This window comes from Paralichthys olivaceus, chromosome 2, assembly GCF_024713975.1.
Source record: "Paralichthys olivaceus isolate ysfri-2021 chromosome 2, ASM2471397v2, whole genome shotgun sequence".
NCBI classification, from domain to species: Eukaryota; Metazoa; Chordata; class Actinopteri; order Pleuronectiformes; family Paralichthyidae; genus Paralichthys; species Paralichthys olivaceus.
In genome coordinates, this window is record NC_091094.1 from 4,668,177 (window position 1) to 4,692,500 (window position 24,324).

General features: G+C 43.2%; 2 protein-coding genes across 2 annotated transcripts in view; both read left to right on the forward strand.

Moving 5' to 3' along the window:
* The first annotated feature begins 991 nt into the window (after positions 1 to 991).
* Positions 992 to 22,346, forward strand: fer1l4 (fer-1 like family member 4). The gene is made up of 49 exons (XM_069532057.1): positions 992 to 1,186; positions 2,250 to 2,305; positions 4,458 to 4,546; positions 4,644 to 4,743; positions 5,379 to 5,473; positions 5,579 to 5,623; positions 6,152 to 6,316; positions 6,417 to 6,477; positions 6,890 to 7,021; positions 7,147 to 7,209; positions 7,307 to 7,391; positions 7,483 to 7,651; positions 7,811 to 7,991; positions 8,596 to 8,782; positions 8,871 to 8,950; positions 9,168 to 9,287; positions 9,471 to 9,540; positions 9,741 to 9,844; positions 10,040 to 10,148; positions 10,759 to 10,987; positions 11,736 to 11,868; positions 11,960 to 12,060; positions 12,190 to 12,277; positions 12,373 to 12,489; positions 12,592 to 12,744; positions 13,150 to 13,345; positions 13,478 to 13,602; positions 13,767 to 13,901; positions 13,994 to 14,167; positions 14,338 to 14,448; positions 14,528 to 14,689; positions 14,851 to 15,025; positions 15,340 to 15,455; positions 15,592 to 15,708; positions 16,134 to 16,173; positions 16,265 to 16,365; positions 16,545 to 16,679; positions 16,762 to 16,881; positions 17,149 to 17,276; positions 17,355 to 17,525; positions 18,635 to 18,789; positions 19,084 to 19,265; positions 19,359 to 19,444; positions 19,525 to 19,623; positions 19,739 to 19,856; positions 19,950 to 20,073; positions 20,262 to 20,563; positions 21,069 to 21,169; positions 21,720 to 22,346. The coding sequence occupies exons 1-49, from the start codon at positions 1,108 to 1,110 to the stop codon at positions 21,898 to 21,900; spliced, it is 6,165 nt and encodes a 2,054-aa protein (XP_069388158.1). The 5' UTR covers positions 992 to 1,107; the 3' UTR covers positions 21,901 to 22,346.
* A 131-nt stretch (positions 22,347 to 22,477) lies between these two features.
* unm_sa1614 (un-named sa1614) overlaps positions 22,478 to 24,324 on the forward strand; it is an 18,734-nt gene continuing 16,887 nt past the window's right edge. The window contains exon 1 of the mRNA XM_069532062.1: positions 22,478 to 24,098. Coding sequence (XP_069388163.1) covers positions 23,973 to 24,098 — 126 coding nt within the window. The 5' untranslated portion in view covers positions 22,478 to 23,972. The remainder of the gene's footprint in view (positions 24,099 to 24,324) is intronic.

The following is a 24,324-nucleotide window of genomic DNA, read 5'->3' on the forward strand; positions in this document are numbered from 1 at the left end:
AATAAAGTATTGATTATTTATCGGAAATGAAATGAAAACATTCTAATGTTCAACCCACTCCTTCATTCAGAAGATGTTTCTGTTCCCTGTGATGTAACTTCCTGTTTAACTATGATCAGTGAACCTTTACATTGATTCATGGCTGCTTCTCTTCACATTAACAGTAACCATGATGATGGTTGGTTTTGAATTTTGTCCCTTGGTCCGTATACTTGACGAATGGGAGCAGCCTGGTGCCGTGTTTTTATTTTTCCTGTCCAATGGTTTTGTTTCTCAGCAGAATTTTACTCAAACTACAGAAGAGATTTCCACAAAAACTTGGTGGAAAGAAAGGAACACGAAAGATTCACGAATAAGAACCAGATCCAGGAAATGTTTTATTGTCACTTTCTTTAAAGTTGTAAGAATATTTCATAATTTATAGATATTCAGAAATAATCTGCCACATTTAGAGAATGGATCTTCATGCTTGATTGACTGTTGGCGGAGGTACGCTCTCGCTCATTAACAGATTTGATCAACTGCAGTAAAACTGCTCCAACAGATGGGAGGGGTTTAGAAAACGTGGGAAGTTTTAATTAGAATTTTACTGAACAGACATTTTACTGTCTTCTGTGGTTTTTGTTTTCATAATGTGATCAAACGTTACCGTCTTCCAGCTTCAACACAAACACCAGACTTCATTCAAAAGAGAATACTTTTAAAACTCACTTTGCTGTTTTGGATTTTCAGTGTTTGTCCTTATTCAAATCTTTTACTTTGTTTTATTGAATTTAAGGACCTGGTGACAGTAAGTGTGTGTGTGTGTGTATGTGTGTGTGTGTGTGTGTGTGTGTGTGTGTGTGTATGTATGTATGTGTGTGTGTGTCTGTGTGTGTGTTCAAAGGAGGAAACTAGTTGAGCAACTGCATTTGCTTTCTCAAACATTAGCGAGGACCTGCCCTAACAGACACACACACACACACACACACACACACACGTACCTCCCATCACACTGTGGGACAGCAAACACACACAGTTAGTTTCAAACTGTTGAGCAGAGGAGACGAGATGAGACGACTTTAGAGCAACGAAATGTACAAAGACAGCTGAACGGATTAAATCGTCATGTCCATCAGTGTGAATCTGGGGAGGGTCTCCAACCTGCCGGGACGTTCAGACAGAAAAGTCGAACTGAGTTTCAGAGGTCAGTAACACACATTCTGTCTTCATACACTATTTACTGTATCATGTCTGTGGACTGTCCTGTCCATATACGTTTGTCTACTTTTGATCTGGTGTGTTTATACTGGTTTGGGCCCCTTGTACCTGTAAGAAGTATTCACTTTACTCAAGTAAAAGTAATAGTACAAGATTTGAATAACTGCTTAGTCCAGCAACACAAAGTGAATTGGCTGTTTAAATAAAAACACCCAAACTTTGCAGTTTCCAGCTCCTCAAATGTAAAACTGGTAGTTTTGGAGTTTTTGAAGATCGAACAAAAGAGAAAAACTTTCTCATGAACTGTAGGAAATTATATCCAAATATTTCACTTCATTGTAATAATGATAACAATGATAAACGTAGATCGATATGATACCGATACGATACGAGATGAGACGATACAAGACGGTCTGTACAGTCCAATGCGATAAGATGAGGTCTCTACAACTCACTAATAATTTATTAATGCCTCAAACAGGGAAACTTAAAGTCACCTTACACATACAACAGTCAACAGACAAAAGAAAATCAAACATTACAGGAGTAGTACAAGATAATCAATGTGACAGATTCATAAATACCAACACCAACCACAGCATCAGATCATCAGGTCATCATCTTCAGTCATCGATGATGTTCATTAAAAAGGTACAAACGACTTCCTGAAACTTTCTCAATAACATGTAGTGCAGCAGACGAGTGAGCGTCACAGAGTCCATAAAGTGTCCAAAGAAAAGAACTTGTCACAGACTGTCGGAGCTTATTTCCTGCTATCTGATTAAAAATAGTTCACACGGAGGATTCATTAATTCATTCAGCAGGACTGATGAAATCAATTTCATTTGCGTTGGATAGGTGTACCTAATAAACTGCATGATGCTTTAACGTTTCTTTGCTCTTTACTTTAGCATAAACTCGAAAACTAAAATCCACATGTACTTGTCAGTGTACTGCTCTTTGATTTGGTGTTTGTTTCCGGTCATCGAAGGCTGAAGCGTCAGTACTGCTGTCATGGTAACTCGTCTGTCGGTCTCTCTGTCCTCCAGGTTTCAAACAAAAATCCAGAGTCCTGCAGAGTGAGAGCGTGGCCGTCTTTGACGAGGTGAGTAAACCAGGCTGCTGTGGTCTGTCCGTCCCCTGTGGGCACAACTGAACCAATCAGAGCGCTAACGTCACTCGCCAGATGGTGTGTTACACTGAAGCAGGTTCCACGGTTGATCGGTTGAACCACTTTGACGGTTCTGTCTGCAGCTATTGATCATAAACTCCCTGTCCTCCATGTTAGCAGATGGGACATGGACCAGATCAACAGTACACAATACACAACAAATGTAGTTTTTCTCAAAGGTGGTTAAGTGAATGTGAAAACTCAACTTGTCTTTACAAATATAAACTTCAGTTCTCAGGCGACAGGTGAACTTCCACTGATGTCGGACTGAAGTTTCAGGTAGAAACTGGACGAGACACTGAGATTTCAGATCATGTGACCTTCCTGTATTTGTCCAGTGTGTGTGTGTGTGAGTGACAGCAGGTAGCTTATTTGTCTGCTTCAGATTGAAAGTATTTTAATGGGGCTGATAAAAGACTGTACCACTCCTACAGTACACACACACACACACACGTAAATGTAAAAACTCCTCCTTAAAAACACACACACACCTACACTTAATGTAATTCTATCTTTTTTACTCTGTAGAGACAAAAATGCATTGCCCCTGAAACAACCACGTCTCTATAGATAGTTTCACCACTTCGATCCTGATTACTGAACTATTCAAGGTATTCAGAAATAAGTTTTTACAAACATTCATGGTTCTCAGAGGATAAATCCTCATTACTTTGACTGTGCCATGTCTTTTCCTCTAGCTCCATGAAGAGCGTGAATTTTTTGTCCTTGAGTGAAATGACTCAACGGATATTAGAAGAACCATCATGAAATCTGTGCAGGCATTTATGTTCCCCAGAAGATCCATCCATCCATTTCCTTCCACTTATCCACTAGATCACCTACCATATAATGATTAACTATTTTTTTCTATATAAACTTTAGGTTGTGTCCATAGTCCTATAGAATGCTTCAATACTTTGAAAAATGCAATTTGCTGTAAGCTGTAGATGGTCTATTGTTTGTGTATATATCTTGTAAGATTTGTTTCTGGGACCATATTTGACCTCGACCTTTAATGTTCGACCAATCAGCTCTAAAAGTTAATCATCTCCCCAGAAATACTTTGAGCAAGTTTGGTGAAAGTCTGTCCATGCATTTATGAGATATTTGGTACACACAAACAATACCCTGCCTCTGGATCTCCATAGCAACCACTGCTGAGGCTCATGGGTAATGTGGCATTTAAAGCCAGTTGGTCCCAACTAAAGGAAAAAACGTGACACGTTTCCACCGATGACAAGAACACACAGATCAGTTCCGCCTGGAAACAAACAAACAAACAAACGATGCGTGATTGTTACAAATGGAGAACATATATGTTGAAGCGACGCCTCCGCCCACTTCTGTACATCACCACCTGTTTGACATAAACACAGCACACAGGTGAGATAAGATAGTTTCTGTAACCTCTGCGTGACGTGAGCTCTGAGTATCTGAGTTTCTCGTGCAGCTTCTGAGTCAGGCTCTGTTTGTTCTTCAGGTGTGACCAGGTGTGTTTGTGCAGAACCAACCAAACAGTGATTAATGGTTGTTGGGGAAAATGCCCACAGTTAAAGAGTTAGAAGACGGAAACAGCAGGAATTCATTCCATTGAGTAACAAATGGTGCTGTCGTTCATTCACTCGAGCGATTCACGTCACCTGACAACGCCACATGCATGCACACATGGACGTGGCTTTAAGGAGAACTTCAGGCCGTCCTCTCTGACTAACAGCGTGACGTGGGTCTGAGTGTTGGATTGTTTTCGCAGCTCAGACAAATGGCTCTGTGGCTCAGGAGAGAGAGTGGGTCATCCACTAACCAGGAGGATCGAACCCTGTCTTCCTCATTTCTCGTGGTGAAGTGTCCGTGGGAAAGATATTGATAAATTGATATTGACGTGCCAGCAGCGTATGACTGATGATGAGAGAAAAAGTTCTGCACAAAGCATGATACAAATACAGACCACTGAACTCACTGTTATTGACCTCTGATATTTAAAAATATTAATCTCTCCTTCTCTCTCTATCTGTGTGTGTGTGTGTGTGTGTGTGTGTGTGTGTGTGTGTGTGTGTGTGTGTGTGTGTGTGTGTGTGTGCACGCACAGTATTTTCGTTGGCCTCACTATGGGAAAGTGGTCAAAGATGAAGTTTTGTCTGTCAGTGTTTACAACTGCAGTAAAGTTTTCTCCAACAGGTAACAAATACACACACACACACACACAAACCTTCATTCAGTTTGACTGAATTGAAAATATAATTTAATGTGTGTATATCTGTGTGTGTTTGTGCAGACTGCTCGGGAAACTTGTCGTCAGTCTCCAGCATGTTGTTACCTCAGGGAGACTGTTGTTACGGGAACCACTCACTGACGCCAACTACAGCTTAACTGATGTAAGGACACACATACACACACACACACACACACACACACACACACACAACACAAGTCCTTCAGACTGTTTGACAATGACTGACACAAAATAAAGGACGAAGTGTTTTCCACTGGTATTTCTGTGAGTTTAATGTGAATCAAGTTTAACCTGGAACTTGCTGCTTCCAGGAAGTAGCCATATGTCAGTCACTCTGCCTTTATGTTACGTAAATCAAAGATATTACTAAATAGTGTTAAAGATTCACCTCAGTACTAGAGTGTGTAGTGTTACACTCTGTAGGTTGTGAATCACTGACATATTTTCCCTATGGGAAACATGTTAAGATTATAAAATGATGAATTTCACAAAACACAACATTGACTATGGGTATGAAATGGAAAATGAATGTGTTAAAATAAAATGAAAAAACATCCATCCAACCATCCTGATGCCAAATTTGTGACTTTCTCCTTTGCTCTTGTCTTATTTTCTACGGCCTCTAAAGGTCTTTGTTACAAAATAAAGATTCTAATGTTCACGTCCATAAATGTTCAAAATCTCATTACATTATTTTATTGGAGGGAAATCTCCCTCTTTGTTGTATTAGAGAAAACAGACCCTTGTTACCATCACGTCTCCCTCTTCTCTCTCTAGATCTATATCGAGCTGGATATTAATTATCATCCAGTTGAGGGATCTGCAGGAGGATGGGTGGGACTTGACTTCCTGAACGTTGAGGAGAAAGACGAGTAAGAACATGTCCACTTGTGAGTCTGCAGTAAATGGGACTGTGCTCCTGAACAGAGGTTATTTTTCTCTTGTCTCTCTCTCTCTCTTCCTTTCTTCATCCTCAGATCGGGTCTGGTCATCATGAATGAAGGATTTGAAGACCCAGAGAGGTGAGAGCTAACATCACTTACACATGCATTTTCTCAGCTATAGCATCCAAACGGGTGGGAGGCGGTTGCTAACATGCACGTCTTGTGTGAGGAGCGTTGGAGTACCTGGAGGAGGTTGGGTCAAAGTGGGGTTCAGAATGAGGCGACAGAGTTAAACGCTGCACCAGCATGCCACATACAAACACAATAAAAAACTAGAATTACTGCCTCTGCCAACCAGTGCAGTTTCAGTCCCTCCTCAAATTACAATTACAATGATGATGTCACAGTGACCATTGACCTTTGAGCACCGAAATCTAATCAGTTCACTCGTGAGTTCAAGTGAATGTTTGTATTAAATTTGAACAGATTCTATCAAGTTGTTTCTAAGATATCAATAAAATGCTTGTAATCACAGTGACCTTGACATTTGACCCCCAACCACCAAAATTGAATCAGTTCATCTTTGAATCCCAGAGAACGTTTGTACCTAATGCAGAAAGATAAAAAGATAAGACACATGCACCAAATCTCCCTCTCCACCGTCAGTCAGAGGACTTTCATTCGACCAGATCAGCTGGAGCGGGAGGTTCGACGTCTGGGCCGAAGCTTGGTCAGGACTGGAGATGAAGATGACGACGATGACGACGACGACGATTATGACGATGACATGATGGACCAGGAGACCAACGTCACTATCACTCCTCTGCTGAGGTCTGCTCACCTGTGTGTTGTCAACTCATCACAAACTCACCCGGGTGGAGTTAACGTGATGTTCAGTCAACAATGTGTGTGTCTGTGTGTGTCTGTGTAGTCGGTGCAGGCCGATGTCCAGAAGTGTTGTCGCAGGAACACCCAGAGTACAGAGCTTCCAGGTGAGGCTGTCCATCCATCCATCCATCCATCCATCCATCCATCCATCCATCTGTCCATCCATCCCATGTCACAATAAAACACACCTAATAGAATAGACACAGTTACAAACAGGCTGGTGAACATTTACTTTTCCCTCAGGAGTGAATATTACACTCATATTGTTCCAGTGGCCTGAAACCTGACTCCTCAAGTGCTGTTTGTGTAAATAACCAACTCTTTGCCAACAAGTTCACACAAGGGATTAGATGTCAAAGGCTCACAACTTGTATCTGCTGCCCTCTAGTGACCAAAAAGTCAGTTATTGCACCTTTAAGTATCAGAAAATCATAATCATGAAGACTCAACCTAAGTGTGTGTGTGTGTGTGTGTGTGTGTGTGTGTGTGTGTGTGTGTGTGTGTGTTTGCGTGCAGGTGAATGTAAACATCCTCGAGGCTCAGAAGTTGGTTGGAGTGAACATCAATCCTGCAGTTTTCATCAGAGTGGAAGATCAGAAAAGACACACAGTGACGCAGAAATCGACCAACTGCCCGTTCTACAACGAGGTACAGCAGAGTGGAGAGTACAGTCGAATACTCCACAGTAGTTCCTTTACAGTAGAATACAGTAGATTACAAAAAGTACAGTGTAGTGAAATGAATACAGCTGTTGACCTCTCTTCCTCTTTCAGAACTTCCAGTTTGAGTTTCAGGAGGCTCCACAGATCCTCTTTGATAAAGTCATAGAGATAAAGGTCGGTTGTTTTCTTTACTTATGTTTCTACTGCTGTTACCATGGTGACAGACCTGAGCATGGTCAAACTGTACACCTGTGATGTCACCTCCTCTCAGGTGTTCCACAGACGGACTCTGGCCTTCCTGATGACCCACATTGGAACATTTAAAATTGACATCTCCACCGTTTACAACCAACCAGGTACAAGTACCGCTCACATCGTGAGTACTCTGATCAAAATACTGTCAATACTGTCAGTACTCACTGACCTCTGACCTCTCTGTGTATCCAGATCACCGCTTCTACCAGAAGTGGGCCCCTCTCACTGACCCGGCGGACACCAGGTCAGGGATCAAGGGTTACGTTAAGGCAAGCCTCAGTGTGTTTATGAAGGGAGATGCTCTGAACATGCCCAGTCTGCTGCCAAGCTCCACGTCTGGAGCCAGTGAGGATATCGAGAAGTCAGTAGTATATTTACCATAAATATCATAATGTACAGTATTATATCATAATATGAATCATCATCTTCACTCTGATCACAAGTAATTCACTGAAACTACACAAAACAAATCTGAAACAGATGTGCGTTAGGCCCCTGACTGCTGTTGTTATTCTTGCAGGAACCTGCTGCTCCCTCGTGGTATGGCTTCTGAGCGTCCGTGGGCTCGTTTTCGTGTTCGTATTTACAGAGCCGAGGGTCTGCCCACCATGGATTCAGGTCTAATGGCCAAGATGTCAAAGGTCACTGACCGGACAGTCTTCATTGACCCTTATGTACAAGTGACCTTTGCAGGACAACAGGTACTGATATATTTTAATACAAATGTTGTTTTGTTTGTTTTACTCAGAGAGGTAAAAATGTTCATTGCTGTCACAGTTATGGAGCCTTTGAGAAACCCAGGAACGTCTTGTTACAATATGTGGCTCTGTCAATGCCTGGCTCATATGCATGTTATTAAATATTATATCAATAAAATAATTTTAAAGGTTTCTTGAACAATTAGATTCCAGAAACTAATAATCTTCTCCTCAAACATTTATCCACAACTGCTTTAGAAGAAACAGAAAAGCTGCTTCACTTTTTTGTTGTTATTATTTTTTTTAGTTAGTGTGGGTAATTGCAGAAACATCTCTTCTTAAATAAATTTCCCAATATGCATTGCTGATCAGTCTTGTGTTGAATCCCACAATGCCTTTTGAGGCCTTTTGCTTATGACCTATAGAAAGTGAAAGGGATTATCCCTCAGTGTGAGGAAGCACTGGTTGAGTGGATGAGAAAGAACCTAAATGTACAAATGGGACTGTTTGCTCTAAGGTTAGTTCCTGAGTTTAGCTTCTTTAGTTCCATAGTTCCTGAAATTTTGAAAGGGGCTCGTCATCTTCTTATGTGTATTCATGAATCCAGGGGGAGACATCGGTCGGCAGCGCCACCAGTTTTCCAGTTTGGAATGAGGAGATCAACTTTATTGAACAGTTTCCTCCTCTGGCTCAACGAATCAGAGTTCAAGTCCTTGATGACGCCAAGATGGGAGACATCGCTCTGGCAACACACTTCCTGGATCTGCAGCAGATTTCCGACCCCACCAGGAATGGTATGAACAGCAACTTATACAGAGAGAGCAGCCTACTCACACGTCGCCTGACTTAACTGGGGAATGTCTGTCTATCTTTTGTGGGCAGGGTTTAACCCCACCTATGGGCCCAGTTGGGTCAATCTGTATGGTTCTCCGCAGAACTCCACCCTTGGAGACGTCCACCAGGTAAACCAAACTCAATATTTGAAGAAATAGATCAGGCTTTTGGTAAACACACATCTTCACTTTCTTGCAGGGTTAGGTAAAAAGTCTTGGTGTTTTATTGCCAGGAATCCAACAGAGACTCCAGAAAGTCCTTGCACCTACAAAGATAGTTTGGTACACGCCCCCCAACAATTGCTCCAACAAACCATAATTTGGCTAATACTTGTTTTTCCTTCAGGCTTTGAACCAGGGTCTTGGTGAAGGAATCTTTTATCGTGGTCGAATTCTCCTTGCCCTCAGTGTGGAGGTCTACGCCTCACCGGTCGCTGGATCTGCAGAGACAGGCCCAGTCTCAAAGGTTGCCTCTTCTTCCTTTTCTTCTATAAAAGTAAAGCTCTGTGAACACTTATAACACCTCAGAGTCAGGATGTTATTACTTATGTACTCACAATATCTAATGAAATCTTGTGTGACCTTATCAAGACTCAACTGAACTCTTCTGATCTCTAACTTCATGGGCTCATATTTCTGCTTTCGAAAGGTGAAAGGAACACTGGGGAAGCTCGGACTGAAGAGAAAGAGAAGCAGCAAGAAGAAGGAGAAGAATGAAGGTCAGTGATTAGAAGAGAACCGCTCTTTTCCAACATTTGTTTTTGCGAAACTTGATGATGAGACACATTTTCACTCGGGCCCTGTTCAGTACACAGATAGGTCCAGGAATCTACAAATTCCATTATATTTTCAAATATGCAGAATGATAGCATGAAACAATGCCGTGAGCAGGAACACCAATTGGTTGTTTTTGTTATAGCATCTATGGCTGCCAGTGGATTTCTCAGTGAGTCAGGGGATGCAGGAGTTGAGGTACCAGAATCTGTTACCGTGGAGACTGAGGAGGTCCACCCTCTCCCTGAGGTCAGTGCCCTCATCACTGGTACTATTTGTGTTTATGAACATTCACTATGAAAGATTTCTTCTTTATGGTGTTCTTCCAGACTTTCAATATCTATTTGCTTTTCCTGCTCGTCTTTCTTCATTTCTTTTTTGCTCCTCTATTGGAGAGTGTGACCTCCTGCATTTCTCAGATTTGTCTTTGTTTTTCATCCTCAGGGTTTCCTGGGGGAAAAGGAGGATTTTCTGCTGTTTGCATCTCTGTTTGAAGTCACAATGATGGACCCGTCTGTAGGAACCAGACCCCTGACGTTTGAACTCTCTATAGGTAAAAGCTGTTTTCTATTATCCTGGTTGTGAGAACAATTTAATCACATCACATGTATACAACAGCAGCTCAACAATAATTACTTTCATTAATCTGTCCAAACATAACCAAAGTTATTCAACACTATAACATAAGTCAAAGTAAGGCACACAATTCCAAAGCTGACACTGAAGAATGTTTGACAGTTTGACAATTTTCATGAAAAAGTATGTTAATGATCAATCGATTATAGTGATCAATAGTTGTCAATAGTATCAATAGTTATCTGAAGAGTTGTCCCCAGCGAACCAAATGTGAGCTGTTAGCAGAGACAACTTGCTGCCAATTAGGTGTTGGCTCGAGTTTGGAGATGCAGGTTATGCATTACACATTGATCTACATAAGTTATATGTCAATGTGTTGAATTTGTGCCTTTGGGCCTGAGTCAGGATCTGATGCTAGTTTCAAAACATTGTCACCAGACCGTTGTGGCTACCTGGAGTTATGGGAACTGAATATTAGTCCAGACATGGTGCCTGTAAAAAATTTTTTTTTTTTGCATAATATACGGTTAAGATTTTATTGCCAGTATCAAACCTCTGAGCTTCACTAGCTGTTCTGTTTCTCACAGGGAATTATGGGAAAGCGGTGGGGGTTGGGAGATCCAAGAAGAACCAGAGCAGGGAGGAGCTGAGAAGAAGCAGAGAGGAGCTGAGAAGGAGCAGGGAGGATCTGAGTGAGGAAGCACAGAGTCTGCTGGAGTCAGAGGACGAGCTTGACAAGGAGGAGATCCTGAATCTTGAACCTGAGAACAGATCATTGTCCACTCCCATGAGACCCCAGGCTACTGAGTATGACAGGTAAATAACCTCTGCACCTAATAATAAGCTCCTCAGCCACCTTATTCAACTGCTCATGTGTGAAACCTAAAGACTTCTTGGCCAAATGGGAAAGAGTCTCTCATCAACCAGGATCCAAGAAGTGGCTGCAGAATCCCCCATCTGTGCACTTTATCTTGAAAAACATATTTCATAGATGTTCTTGCATTGCTCTTAGTTTAGGTAAATTTTCTGCCACTTCTTCACAGTAAGCCCAGGGGCAGCATGCCGAATAAAGAAGCCTATTTATTCTTCTTCCCAAACACCCTCTAGTTATTCCTAGACCAGATGGTATGGTCTCTCTAGTCTTTATGTCGGTTTGTCTGAGTCCTCAAACCCTGCCTCCTCCACAAGTGGCATGTCAGTAAGGTTTAAGAGTTTCTCAAAGCTTTCTGTTCCCCTCAACAACATTATCTTAAGTCAAGGTCAGCAGTCTGTTTCCCACGTGTTAAGCCCTGCCTCTTCTTTCTGCATTCAGTTTCAGACCAATTGAAAGTCCTTCCTTATTCCCAACCAGTCATCTAATCCACCTGGATTTGGGAGTTGAAGACCTAGTGAACAGTGAACTCAGCTAAAGGGGGTTGTTTGTGTGTTTGATCCCAATGGTCTGACCACTGTGTTGCCAATGACTTGCATGGTGGTTCACTACCATTTACCATAATATGGTAGCAATTCTTGGGGAGATAAATACTGCACAATACTGCCCACTTCTTCTCTGTCTGTCTTTCAGGTCATTCCAGTGTCTTCCCCTCCAGCCTTCCTCCATGAAACAGAAGCCGTGTCTATTTGTTTGGAGTCAGTTTGAAGATCACAGCTTTCGTCTCTATCAGGCAAACTGGCTCAACAAGATGGCCGACAGGCTGGTAAGGCACAAATGATTAATTTCTTTAGCAAATAATACAGAATGAGGTGATGTGTATAAACTGTGGTCATGTCTTCTCCACTCCCCTGAAGGAGATTGGCCTTGATGATGTGGAACGACTCCTGAGGAGGCCAAGGAGTAATGCAAAGGAACGTTTGGTGGAGGTGTTGCTGGAGCTCTTGGTCTGCTGCAAGTTAGTTCCATCTTGAAAATTCTAACTGAATAGTTTGAAATTTTTTGATTTGTCCCCTACGTAACTGGCTTTACCCCTGTCTGTCCTCCTTCTTCCTTTTTGTCCTCCTGTCTGTTTGTCTCCCTGCAGACAGTATAATATTTTTGCCGACAGGAAGTCTCAGTCTCGTCCCAACAACCTTGACAGATGCCGTAAGGAGTTCATCAAGAAGAATTTGGTGATTCTGCTCACACCTGTCTATATCTCTCTATCTCTCTCTAACTACCTGTCACTATATAACTACCTATTAACTGAATGTCCGACCATCTCCAGGTCCTACTGGCCAGACAGGCAGTGAGGGCCAGGCGGAGGATAACCAGGCGGTTGGTCAAACAGCGGTTGATGGATACCAGGAAACTCCTGAAGAAACTCCGCCTTCTCGCTAAAGAGGTCAGAGAGAGATGACCATAGGTCACAATAAACATAGCAAAGGTAGCAATATGTATCATGTTTGAGGTCTGACCTCCCACCCCCAAACTACACTCTTTCTAGCCCCAAAATACCATCCCGGATGTGTTTCTGTGGTTACTGAGTGGAAGCAAGCGATTGGCTTACATCAGGATCCCTGCCCACTCCATCTTTTTCTCATTGGTCGAGGAGCAGAGGGGACGAGACTGTGGCCGAGTCACCACCTTGTATATGAAGGTATCTAAGATTATCAAGGACCCTCGTTGTTATTTCTCTAAATCATCCATGACATGCATAGTTCTGGCTCTAAAATGTATGGCTGACGGTCACTATTCTTTTTCTAAAATCAACATTTGCCTAGGTCTACTACTTGGTCTATAAAGTCATCTCCAGTGCTCATTATGCTCATTACTCCGTCACTAGAATGATCAATATCATTCACCATCCTTTCTCTTACAGGCTCAGTGTTACTTCTCTAAAACCACTGATAACACTTGATGTTCCTTCTTTAAAATCCCCAACGATGCTCACCTTTCTGACTCAAAATCATTGATAACAATCATTGTTCTGTTTTTGACCATTGCTCTTTTGTCTAAAATCATCATTGGAATCATTAGTCCGTATTTCTGTCCGTTCTTCCAGTCTCCAGGAAGTTCAGCAAGGGAGATCTTCGCAAAGCTTGAGGTCTACCTGTGGCTTGGTCCATCCAAGTACAGTAAAGAGGCCACCAACTGCTTACCAGAGGAGTTCCAGCCAGTCTTTGAGGAGGAGGAGGAGGAGCAGAGGAACCTTGCCTCTGCGGGGAGGAGGAAACTTCCTGTTAGTCTGTCCTGCCAGGGTGAGCCAGCTGACCTCCAGCTAGGATTGATGAAGATATTTTCTGTGTTGTCTGTACTTCAAAAAATACAGAGACTTGCATTACGTCTTTGCTCGACTCATCAACAGTGAAAGTAGATCTTATTCTTTGCAGACAGCAGGTTCTTCCAACTACGATGTCACCTGTACCAGGGGCGTGGCCTAATTGCAGCTGACGACAATGGACTGTCAGATCCCTTCGCCAAGGTCCTTTTCTCTACTCAGTGCCAGGTCACCAGGGTAGGTATAGTGGTGCAATCGTCCCATTCATTGAAAGGTTAACTTCTTCATTCTTTCATTGAAGACACTGATTTAAAATTCTGAGCCTGATATATGGAATTGGTGCCTCACACACATTTTTATACTTATTCTATGTGTTTGTGTTTACGTGTGTGGGTTGTCAGATGTTGCGAGACACGCTCTCTCCAGCCTGGTGTGAGTGTTTGTTGTTCGACAGAGTCCTGCTGGAAGGAACGAGGGAGGAACTCCAACGAGACCCACCCCTCATCATCATCAACATCTTTGACTATGACTCAATGGTGACACTGACCTTCTTCTTCTTAGTATTATTACCAAACATTCATTGAAGAAATGCTGTGAAAACAGCCTCTGCATTATTGTGTTTGTGTAGGGTAGTCCGAAGCCGCTGGGTCGGGCGTTTGCAGAGCCAGAGTTTAAACCTGTGGAGCAGTTTTACCAGAGGCCCAACCTCCGTTTCTTTGACGTCAACTTGGGAAGGGCCCCTGCCGGTGAGCTGTTGGCTGCCTTTGAGCTCATTGAGCTGGACTACACTGGGTTTGGAGAGGTAACACCTGTTAATCAATAAATCAATTGCTTAGTGTCTCTTTCTACCATAGACTGTGGATAAAAATGGACTCCGGGTCTGGAACGTGAAAAACTCATGTCATTAACAAAAACACAATATACTTGAATTAATTCCAGAAAGTGAACTAAAATATAATCTCACCCCTGCAGCCCTGCCTCCCCAGCAGTGCAGAACCTCAGGAATTGACCTACATTGAGGAGGAGAAATATTACATCATCCCAGAAGGAGTCCGACCTGTTCTGAAGACCTTCAGGATAGAGGTCTCACACATGCAAACTTGCACTATTGTGTATAATTGTTTAAGGGACAGCAAGCTTATAGGTGTGTATTTGTGCTCAGGTGCTGTTCTGGGGTCTGCGCGAGCTGAAGAGGGTGCAGCTGTTTGAGGTGGAGCGCCCCCTGGTGAGAGTGGAGTGTGCAGGACGACAGCTGGAGTCTGAAGAGGTCGAGAGCTACAAGACTCACCCCAACTTTAAAGAGCTGGTCCGCTACATTGATGTGGTCAGTTTCTGTTATTACTGATGGTCACTGACATCTAGGTTAAAGAAATACATCTTCTTTCACTGTATTTTTTGGGGGGCCACACCCTGTGTATCCATTGCAAGCATACAGCTAACGTCCTTCCTCTTGTTTTTTTCTGTCTGCCTGTCTGATCCAATCAGGACCTGCCAGAGCAGGCCTACCTCCACCCTCCTCTGACATTGTTTGTGGTTGAGCATCGAGCCTTTGGTAGACTTGCTCTAGTTGGGTCCCACGTGGTCCAGAGTCTCATGTATTATGCCCCGCCTGAGCTGGGTGGGAGGGAAGAGGAGGAAGATGATGAGCCAAAACCAAAAGGTAAGAGCTAGCCATTGACAGACATGGACTTAGACTCTGGGTCCAGAAACTGAAGCTAATGAGGAAGTACCTGAAACTTGTTTTCTCTGGAATGACCAGCAAAGTCCATAAGAAAATGATTTTACTCCTCACTGGATTTATAATGTCAGTAAACTTTTTTCCAAGGAACTTTATGGTCCATCTTCAAGTCTTCTTTAATACAGCATTATGTTCATTTAGTAAATTATGGTCCCATTTCGAGTCAAATCGATGATTATGAGCTTGTGGTTGACTTCTGTCCTGAAGTTTTAATGGACACTGTTTTTCTTTACTAGTGGTGAGGCGGAACACAGTGCAGTTAAACAGTCTGTCCACAGTGAAGAAGATGGGACTCAGCACCCTGTCAATCAAACAGTCCAAGATCCCATTCAACCCCATGAAGCTGATTAATGTACGCTGCCTAATCTCCTCCACATTCTCCTCTGGTTATACAAATACAAAACAACTGTTCAGTCAAATGTTAACCAGATTTAAACCATGTGAGATGAAAGATTGTGTTAATGTTGACGTTTTTCCCGCCGTCTCAGTCTCCTCTGAAGAAATTGATAAAAACCGGCGAGGAGCTTGAGGAGGAGCTGCCCGAGAAGGAGGAGTTGGACTGGTGGTCAAAATATTATGCTTCAGTGGACGAGCTGGAGAGACAGGTGAGACTTCGTTCCATCATATTTTTCAATTTGCCTTCCTGCCCTTAAGTTAAATAACAAATTCTGTAGTAAATGTGCTAATGAGAATGAAAATCGAATTAAATGGATGAAAAAATAATTAACCTAAAATTTTTCATTTTCATGTATTTATTGATATAAAAAACAAAATCAAATAAAAATGAAATATAATCAAAGAATAAAAAATAAAACATGAAAACAAATGCCCGAAAATGATCTCATCATTAAGATATGAACTCATTTTCAGAGACAGGCGAAAACAAAGAAAATTACACTTCCTTTAAGAAAGGTCAACGTCAGGCTATATGTTAATATGGAGTTTCTTTACACAGAACATATGTAAAAATATACTTCATCAAAACTAATCAATCAGTTTTTTACTCAGCATGTCTCTTGATTTTCTGCAGGCTGCTGAGAAACAGGAGATGGAGGAACAAACAGATGCAGGTAGAGCTCATCTGTGTTATTTCATCAATCATTGACTCCCATGCGAACCCCACCCCCAACCTCGAACGATGAAGCAACTGATTTCTTTCAGATGGAGCGGATCTGACCATGGCAAACATCGAAGAGGAAGAGGAGGAAGCTGTGGTGATTGAGATTGAACCTCCCAAACGCAAAGCGATCGCCACACTGAAGGTGTGTGAGATCACTGCGAATGACAGTTTACAGTTCAAACTGCACCGGCGTCAGCGGCAGAAAAACACTGAATCAGATGTGTAGATGTGAAATATGATCTCAAACCAGTGTGTGTGTGTTTGTGTGTGTGTGTGTGTGTGTGTGTGTGTGTGTGTGTGTGTGTGTGTGTGTGTGTTCAGCTGTATGGAGGTGATCTGGAGTCAGAGTTCAGTCAGTTCCAGGACTGGCTGCAGATCTTCCCGCTGTATAAAGGCAAAGCGAGCGTTGAAGATGAGGCTGAGGATGAAGAGGAGCGGGTGATGGGAAAATACAAGGTACCATGGACGGAGGGGTTCTGGTCTTTCTGTCTGTTACTCTGATAACAGGTGTTCATTGCTCTGTCATCTCTGTCCTCAGGGCTCCTTCTTGGTTTATCCGATTGATTTAGAAGACAGAGACAACACCAAGTGTCAGATCACAGATGGAATCCCCACAAATTCCGCCATCAAAGTCTTAGTCCGAGTCTACATTGTCAAGGTACTTGTCATTCTGTCTATCACAGCTTGTCTTTGTCTTAGTTTCTTTTGCTTTCCAACATTTTGATGCCTCTGTGCCGGTGCCATTCAGTGGCTTAAGGCATCATGATTTCTGGTTGTCCATCCGCCCGAAATTCAATTATGTGCAGAAATCTGAGATATGAGAGTTGGCTTCTACAAAGGAGCCATTTTTTTCCTTCAACCCTGCTGGTACTGTGTTTTTTTACTGTGAGCTTTACTTTGTGTTCTATCGTCTGTTTGTGTCCAGGCCACCAATCTGGCTCCCACAGACCCGAATGGAAAAGCTGACCCGTACCTGGTGCTTCGAGTTGGACAGCAGAGTCTCAACTCCAAAGATCGATACATTCCCAAACAGCTAAACCCTACATTCGGAGAGTGAGTACCTGTTTGTTCAACCTGTACCGGTCCAACAGCCTATGACTGTCCAACTGTCTCTCTGACTTTGTCTTTCAGGGTGTTTGAACTCACCGTATCTTTCCCACTGGAGACAGAGCTGGCTATCATGGTGATGGACCACGACCTTGTGGGCTCTGATGACGCCATTGGCGAGACACGGGTCGACCTGGAGAACCGGTTCTACAGCCGACACAGAGCCCGCTGTGGGCTGGCTCTTTACTATGACACGTGAGTACGACAGGGGCAGCTTTAATAGTGCAGCTCAGGAGAGGCCTGTCCAGAGATGGTCGTCACAACCAGGACCTCACCATGTTTGTACAAACACTTATTGGCCAGTACCAGAATTATGACATATAGATATTTAAAATGCAACTTTTTAAAACGAAGGCTGTGACACCTCAGTACCAGTAGTAAGACATATTAGTACCAAAACTATGACCAATTAGTACTAGTACTGCAACATAAAACTCTCAAAACTACAATATGTTTCCCTCAAATCTGTGACACATTAGTACCAGAAATGAAATAGAACCAGTGTTATGACACTTAAAGTCCCAAACTAGAAAACAATGCATTACTTCAATGTTGCTAGTATCTAACATGTGAAATTATAATATTCTTTATTTATAGAGGACATTTAAAATACTTTAAATAAAGGACAGTAGCTGTAAGAGAGGAGTGGCCCTCTGATGAATGTTTTTCTTAAGAAGACATGATTTCCTCAGGCAGATCGTTCCACAGCCTCAGGGTCCTGACTGCAGATGCTCTGTCCTCTTTAGTTTTCAGCCGGTTTCTGGGACAGATCACAGGCCTCTGATCACGTCTCTTGATTGTGATAAAAAGCCCGGAGGCTGAGTTCTGCACCGTTTAGAGTCGATCAATAGATTTGTGGTTCAGATTGGGAAAAGGGTTGCTGCATGAGATGAAGACATGTAGGATGGTCTCTGTGAGGTTTATAGATGAAATAGAACATATGTTTGGAATATTTCAATTACCCTCCTCTCCTTGCTGCAGGCTTGAAATGTTACATAAGACAACCAGCAGATGACAGAAATGTTTTGCAATGTGCTGTGGTTCAATTTTAAATATCCCTGATTTGTTTGTGTTTAGCTGCAGAAATATTTTAGAAATCCAGTGTTTAACTCGTAGAGCATATAAGAATATGGAGAATTGTATCTTTGATCAGGATATCTATCTAGTGTCAGTAAACCATCCAACACTATGTAAGACACAACAGTTTACAACACAGCTATGAAATATTGGCACTGGTACTAAAAACATTATGACACTTTATTATCAGTATTTATCTACATGTCTGTCTCCCTCTCTCTCTCCAGGGATGGCTACAATATTTGGCATGATGCAAAGAAGCCGTCAGCCATCTTGGGTGAGCTCTGCAGGGAGAACGGCATCCCGTCTCCGGAGTACAGAACATCTGAAGTCAAGGTCCTCAACAAGATCTTCAAAATCCCACCAGATGCAGTACCTGAAGGTAGGACAACAGACAGACAGACAGACAGACAGGCAGACAGGCAGGCAGGCAGACAGGCAGGCAGGCAGGCAGGCAGGCAGGCAGAAAGACAGACAGGTGGTGAGATGAGCAGGTAGAAAAAACAGCCAACTGTAAAAGTGGAAGAGAAGAGCGTATGATTATACCTCTGTGGACACACATTCAGAATATATCATGTACCCATACTGGTATTGCTACTATGACCTGGCTCTACTGCTGCTGCTAACACCATGAACCGTATAACTGGCTCTAACTCTAGACTGTTGTTGTTGTCAGGTCTGCTAAAGAAGAACCAGCACTCTCCAGAGGAGCAGGCAGAGATGGAGGAGCACGCAGCCCTGAGTGTGCTGCAGCGCTGGGGGGAGATGAGCGAGTTCCTCCCTGGTGCCCTCCGTCTGGTCCCAGAGCACGTGGAGGTGCGGTCCCTGATGAACCCGGACAAACCTGGACTCCCACAGGTGACAACACAACACAAACAACCACAGTCACGCTCAACAACAGTGATGACAACATAATGTTACTGAAGCGGTTTGTGTATGTGCGTGTTGCAGGGTTACCTTCATATGTGGGTGGACATGTTTCCTACTGATGTCCCAGCCCCGCCCCCTGTAGACATCAAGCCCCGCCTACCAGAACAGTGAGTCAGTCAAGTACAGTAGAATATATATAATAGAACTGAAGGAGTGATTATACGTAACCTTGTTCCTATGGCAACAGGTACGAGCTGCGTGTCATCATCTGGAACACGGACGATGTGTTTCTGGACGATGTCAACCCGTTCACTGGCGACCCGTCATCCGACATCTACGTTAAAGGGTTAGGCTCACACAAACACAAATGCATGCACGCACGCAGACATGCACACGCCTAATTCAAGCTAACCTAGCCACGATAACAACTGGCTCAGTGTTGTGGTGTCTTCTCTGTGCAGATGGATAAAGGGAATGGAAGGAGAAAAACAGGAAACTGACGTCCACTTCAACTCTCTGACCGGAGAAGGAAACTTCAACTGGAGATTTGTGTTCCGCTTCGACTATCTTCCAACTGAGGTACTGCAGCCCCTAGGAGGATTTTACTGAAACACTGTGATTGACAGTCTGATTGTCTGTTTGTGGAAATGAAGTCAATCTCTCCTCCTACAGAAAGAGGTGGTTTATAAGAAGAAGGAGTCCTTCTTCTCTCTGGAGGAGTCAGAGTTTCGACAGCCGGCCGTTCTGACGCTGCAGGTGTGGGACTATGATCGCATCGCAGCCAACGACTTCCTGGGTGAGACACAAAATCTACTAATTATTTTAATTCATTCTGATCTGGGGGTTTTTCAGGTGCTGTCAACAACTTCTCGAGATTTTTCAAATTAAAAGCAGTTGAAAAAGCACAAACTAAATTAAAATCTCAGACTGTTATATGTCCAAACTTGAACAAAAGAAAACCCGAAACATTTCGTCCTCCCCCAGGCTCCATAGAGCTTCGTCTCGGCGACATGGTGCGAGCAGCGAAGTCGTCCAGTCTGTGCTCGATCGACATGGCGAAGGATCGGGCCAGCCCCCGATTCTCCATCTTCCGTGCAAAGAAGATGAAGGGCTGGTGGCCACTGACCCGCCTGAAGACGGCCGAGGACTTTGAGAGGGAGGAGAAGGAGAAGGAGGAGGCAAAGAAGAAGGGAAAGAAGAAGAAGAAGAGCAAGGACAAGAGGAAAAATTTGAAAAAGGAGCATCTCCAGTACACCGACAGCAGCGGCAACACCTTCCTGCTTATGGTACAAAAAAACTCAGCCTGACTCCTAAATATACAATTTATGTGCATTTCTGCTGCACTGACATCTCTGCAATCTGTAATTTGGTAATTATTGGTTTGTGCATTTGAGTTTGAGTAAGACAAGGAGGGGCATTTGGAGCCATGTGGATTTTTTAGATTCCTTTCCATGGTGTGCTTTTAATGTGGAACTTGGGCACAGGAAATACACAGGAGTTTAATTCACATTAGCTCAACAGCAATCACAAAATGTAAGGTGGAAGTAACTGGACATTATGTTGGATTAATATTAGTCTTACAAAGAAAGAGTGTTTTCAGCAGAGTGGAGTGAACGATGCATTAAGCAGAATTTACCATCTGAGACATTATAGAACTGGTTATTTCACTCAGCTCAGTGTTTCCCATGAGAACCAGGCCTTTATTTGAATAACCTCTCTTTATTTAACAGTGTGCAGCTCTGAAGTTAATGTAGATTTAAACACTAAGTCTTTTTTAATACTCGTGTGAAGGGGAAGGTGGAGGCCGAGCTTCAGCTGGTGACATTGGAGCAGGCGGAAGCCAACCCTGTGGGGCGGGCCCGCAAAGAACCGGAGCCTCTGGACAAACCAAAGTACGACACGTGCTCACACACACACACACACGCACACACACACACACACGCACACACACACACACACACACACACACACACACATGCACACATCTTCACCATTAAAGGACAGGTTCCCAATTTTTCACATGAGTAGCTTCCTTGCTGAGTAGCAGTGCGAGACAGCAAAACAAAGGTATGAAGCTCATATTAACTTCAAACTAACCTGTGAGTATATTCTTTCACAGAAGAGAGACGCTGATGTTCCCCGACACTAGTCATGTTTTAACTTTGGCCCTTTTGCTGTCATGAGCACTTTAACTCATTTAACTGTCTTTGAATTTGTGAGCGTGCTAAATGTAAGTGATCGGTTTATTGAGCTCGTTTGCTTCTCTGTCACTAATGGCACATCAAGTCCACACAGGGCAACTTGCATAAAATGAAGTGAGTGAAGTGTTTGCAGCAGTTTCATCAGAGAGCATTGACCTCATTGTGAAATTGATCAGTTTTAAATGCTGGTGTGACATGAAGCCTGCTGCAGTTTAACCAGTCTCCTGTCGTCCCCCCCCAGTCGTCCAACCACCAGCTTCAACTGGTTCGTCAATCCGATGAAGACCTTCATCTTCCTCATCTGGAAAAGGTTCAAGAAGTTCATCATCACTCTGATCATCCTCGCCATCCTCACGCTCTTCCTCGGCCTCATCGTCTACACGCTGCCACAGCAAATCTCCGCACTCATCATCAACGGATGAAGAAACGTGCCGAGTCTTCATCACCTCCAGCACAAGTTTCTCAATTTACGTCATTGTTGACTCCTCCAGCTGATCACTGTGGAACTCAATCACGATTTAATACGTTCAGCCTGGACTTGACTACATTACCCAGCATCCCCACTGATCTGATGATGATTGATGTATTTAAGATTCTCTTTTACTGTCAGATTCATTCACAACCAGAGAAACTTAGAAAAAATTACTTGACACCTTTTCCTTCATGCTTAGCTGATATACATATTAATATAATGTAATTTAAATGTTATAACTGTGTAGCATCACTGGACAAAACTTACGTCCGACAAATAAGCACTTTTCCAAAACAAAATAATTCACACTATTGTGTACAAGTTTAGTTTTGTTGATTAAATACAGATGCTGTTATGAATAAATAGGTAAAATAAAGAAAGTATATTTTGCACTGACACAGAACTCAAGTTGATATTTTCATTTATACCAGTTTCAGAAAGATCAATCTGAATGTTTGCTGCTATTTCTGAATAAGTTAGAATCTGTGATTCTGTCTGTTTGCAGGCAGTAAACACAAAACCGCCAAATATTCAGATATTATTTAAAAAAATAAGAACTCAGAACTGAGGTTTATCATTTCCCGCATTCATTGTCACAAATGAATATAAAACGTATTAATATTAATTTATGATGAAATTACCTTTCATCCTCTGACGTCCAAACCTTTTCATTCATAGATAATTCAGTGTAATAATGAGAAAACACAGTTGGACGGATGAAGCTGTGTTAAAGTCGGGACTCAGCTGCCAGACATCTGCTCGTCTCCAGTTGGAACCACAGGAAGTCAGAATGGTTTGTTTACAGACGCATGCTCTGATTGTTTCCTCTGAAGCTCTGATGATGATGGATCATGTTGAGATGAATGTTGAAGCGAGACTTGAAGGGAAGTTACATCTGAAAACCAGTTTACAGTTTGGGTTGTGCTGCTGTTGAAGGAGTTCCTCTATTTTTTCTGCCATGTCAGTGACACAGCTTCAGAAATGGTAAAACCACAACTTTAGTCTGTGATCACTATACAGCACAGACTGTAGCTCCAAGTGATATGGTTCTCTCTCTCTCTTGCTCTAAAACCAAACTAAATGTCCTTACTGTGCTCTAAAATAAATAAAACCATGTCTCACTTCCTGTTTGACAATAATAAAACAGCCCTGTATTAGATAGTAGTTTATTATAAGGACCTTCATTCCTCTTCCCAGTATTCCTTTGTGCTAAAACATTAGCATTAAAACAGTGATGGTATTATAATGTATAATAATATAATATATAATAATATATATAATACTACTATTCATTATAAGGACCATCGTTCTTCTTCCCAGCGCACCTCTGTGCTCGGTCAGCAGGGCGCGCCGCCGCGGCAGAGGGCTCCGCCGACGTGCACCGTGAACGCGCCTGTCCATGCGGTGAGAATAAAGGAGGAAACGCGGAGAGAAGCAGGTGATGGAGGAGAAGAGATGAAGCTGAATCTGAGGAGGAGACACCGGACTCTTCCCCTCATCTCTACCCGGCCCCGGTGTCCAGAGCTCCGGTTCCTCGCTCGGCTGCTCCGCTCTTTGTCAGCCGGCTGTCACGCGCAGACCCGGGCGGGTTAGTGAGGCTGCTCCTCCGGATCAAGACTCAATAATCTGAAAACCTCCGTGAATTGAATGTTTAAATACTTCATGTTTGAAATACTCTGTGTGTGTTTCTCGCCGTGGAGGCTGCGCTCGGTTTTCATTTTATTTCTCCTGCGGGGTTTTCTCACCTTTTGTTCGGAGGAAGAAGCGACTGATGCTGCGGTGAAGTGACCGAGGAGGAGGCACCGGATCCGGTCATTAATCACCAGGTTTAGAACCAGGACTCAGAGCTCGTGGGATTATTTCACACTGTGGATCTTTAAATCATTTTATTTTTGATCATCGTCTCTGGCTCTGTTTCTTTTGTTCTGCTCTGTGAGACTGTCCCGGTTGGTCCCGGTTGGTCCCGGTTGGTCCCGGTTGGTCCCGGTTGGTCCCGGTTGGTCCCGGTTGGTTTGCAGCACCATGCCGGAGTGTGTGTCGGTGCCGGACTTCCTGCAGGAGGTGCAGGAGGACTGGAGCTCCCCCACCACCTCCTCCTTCACCTCCAGGATGCTGAGCTGCAGGAACACGGTCTACCTGCTGGAGGAGGTCAGTACTGACAGAGGGGGAGGAGGAGGAGGAGGAGGAGGAGGTGTGAGGAGGTGGTGTCACTCATTCAGGAGCTTTCATGTTTCCTGATGAATGAAACTAACACACAGGAAGTCACGTCATTATTTTATCTTCTATCTCACATTCAGGGCCGGACCAAACAGCCCGGGGGCCCTCGTGGGCAAAAAACGAGCTGCCTCGGCCCCCTTGTTCTCCCCCATTCCTC

What these genes read in the sequence shown, in the direction of transcription:
- fer1l4 (XM_069532057.1), top strand. Translation starts at nt 1,108, where the DNA reads ATGTCCATCAGTGTGAATCTGGGGAGGGTCTCCAACCTGCCGGGACGT. An exon ending in CAGGCTACTGAGTATGACAG is followed by an intron (nt 10,988 to 11,735) that starts GTAAATAACCTC and finishes TCTGTCTTTCAG; the next exon opens with GTCATTCCAGTGTCTTCCCC. An exon ending in TGTTAGTCTGTCCTGCCAGG is followed by an intron (nt 13,346 to 13,477) that starts GTGAGCCAGCTG and finishes TATTCTTTGCAG; the next exon opens with ACAGCAGGTTCTTCCAACTA.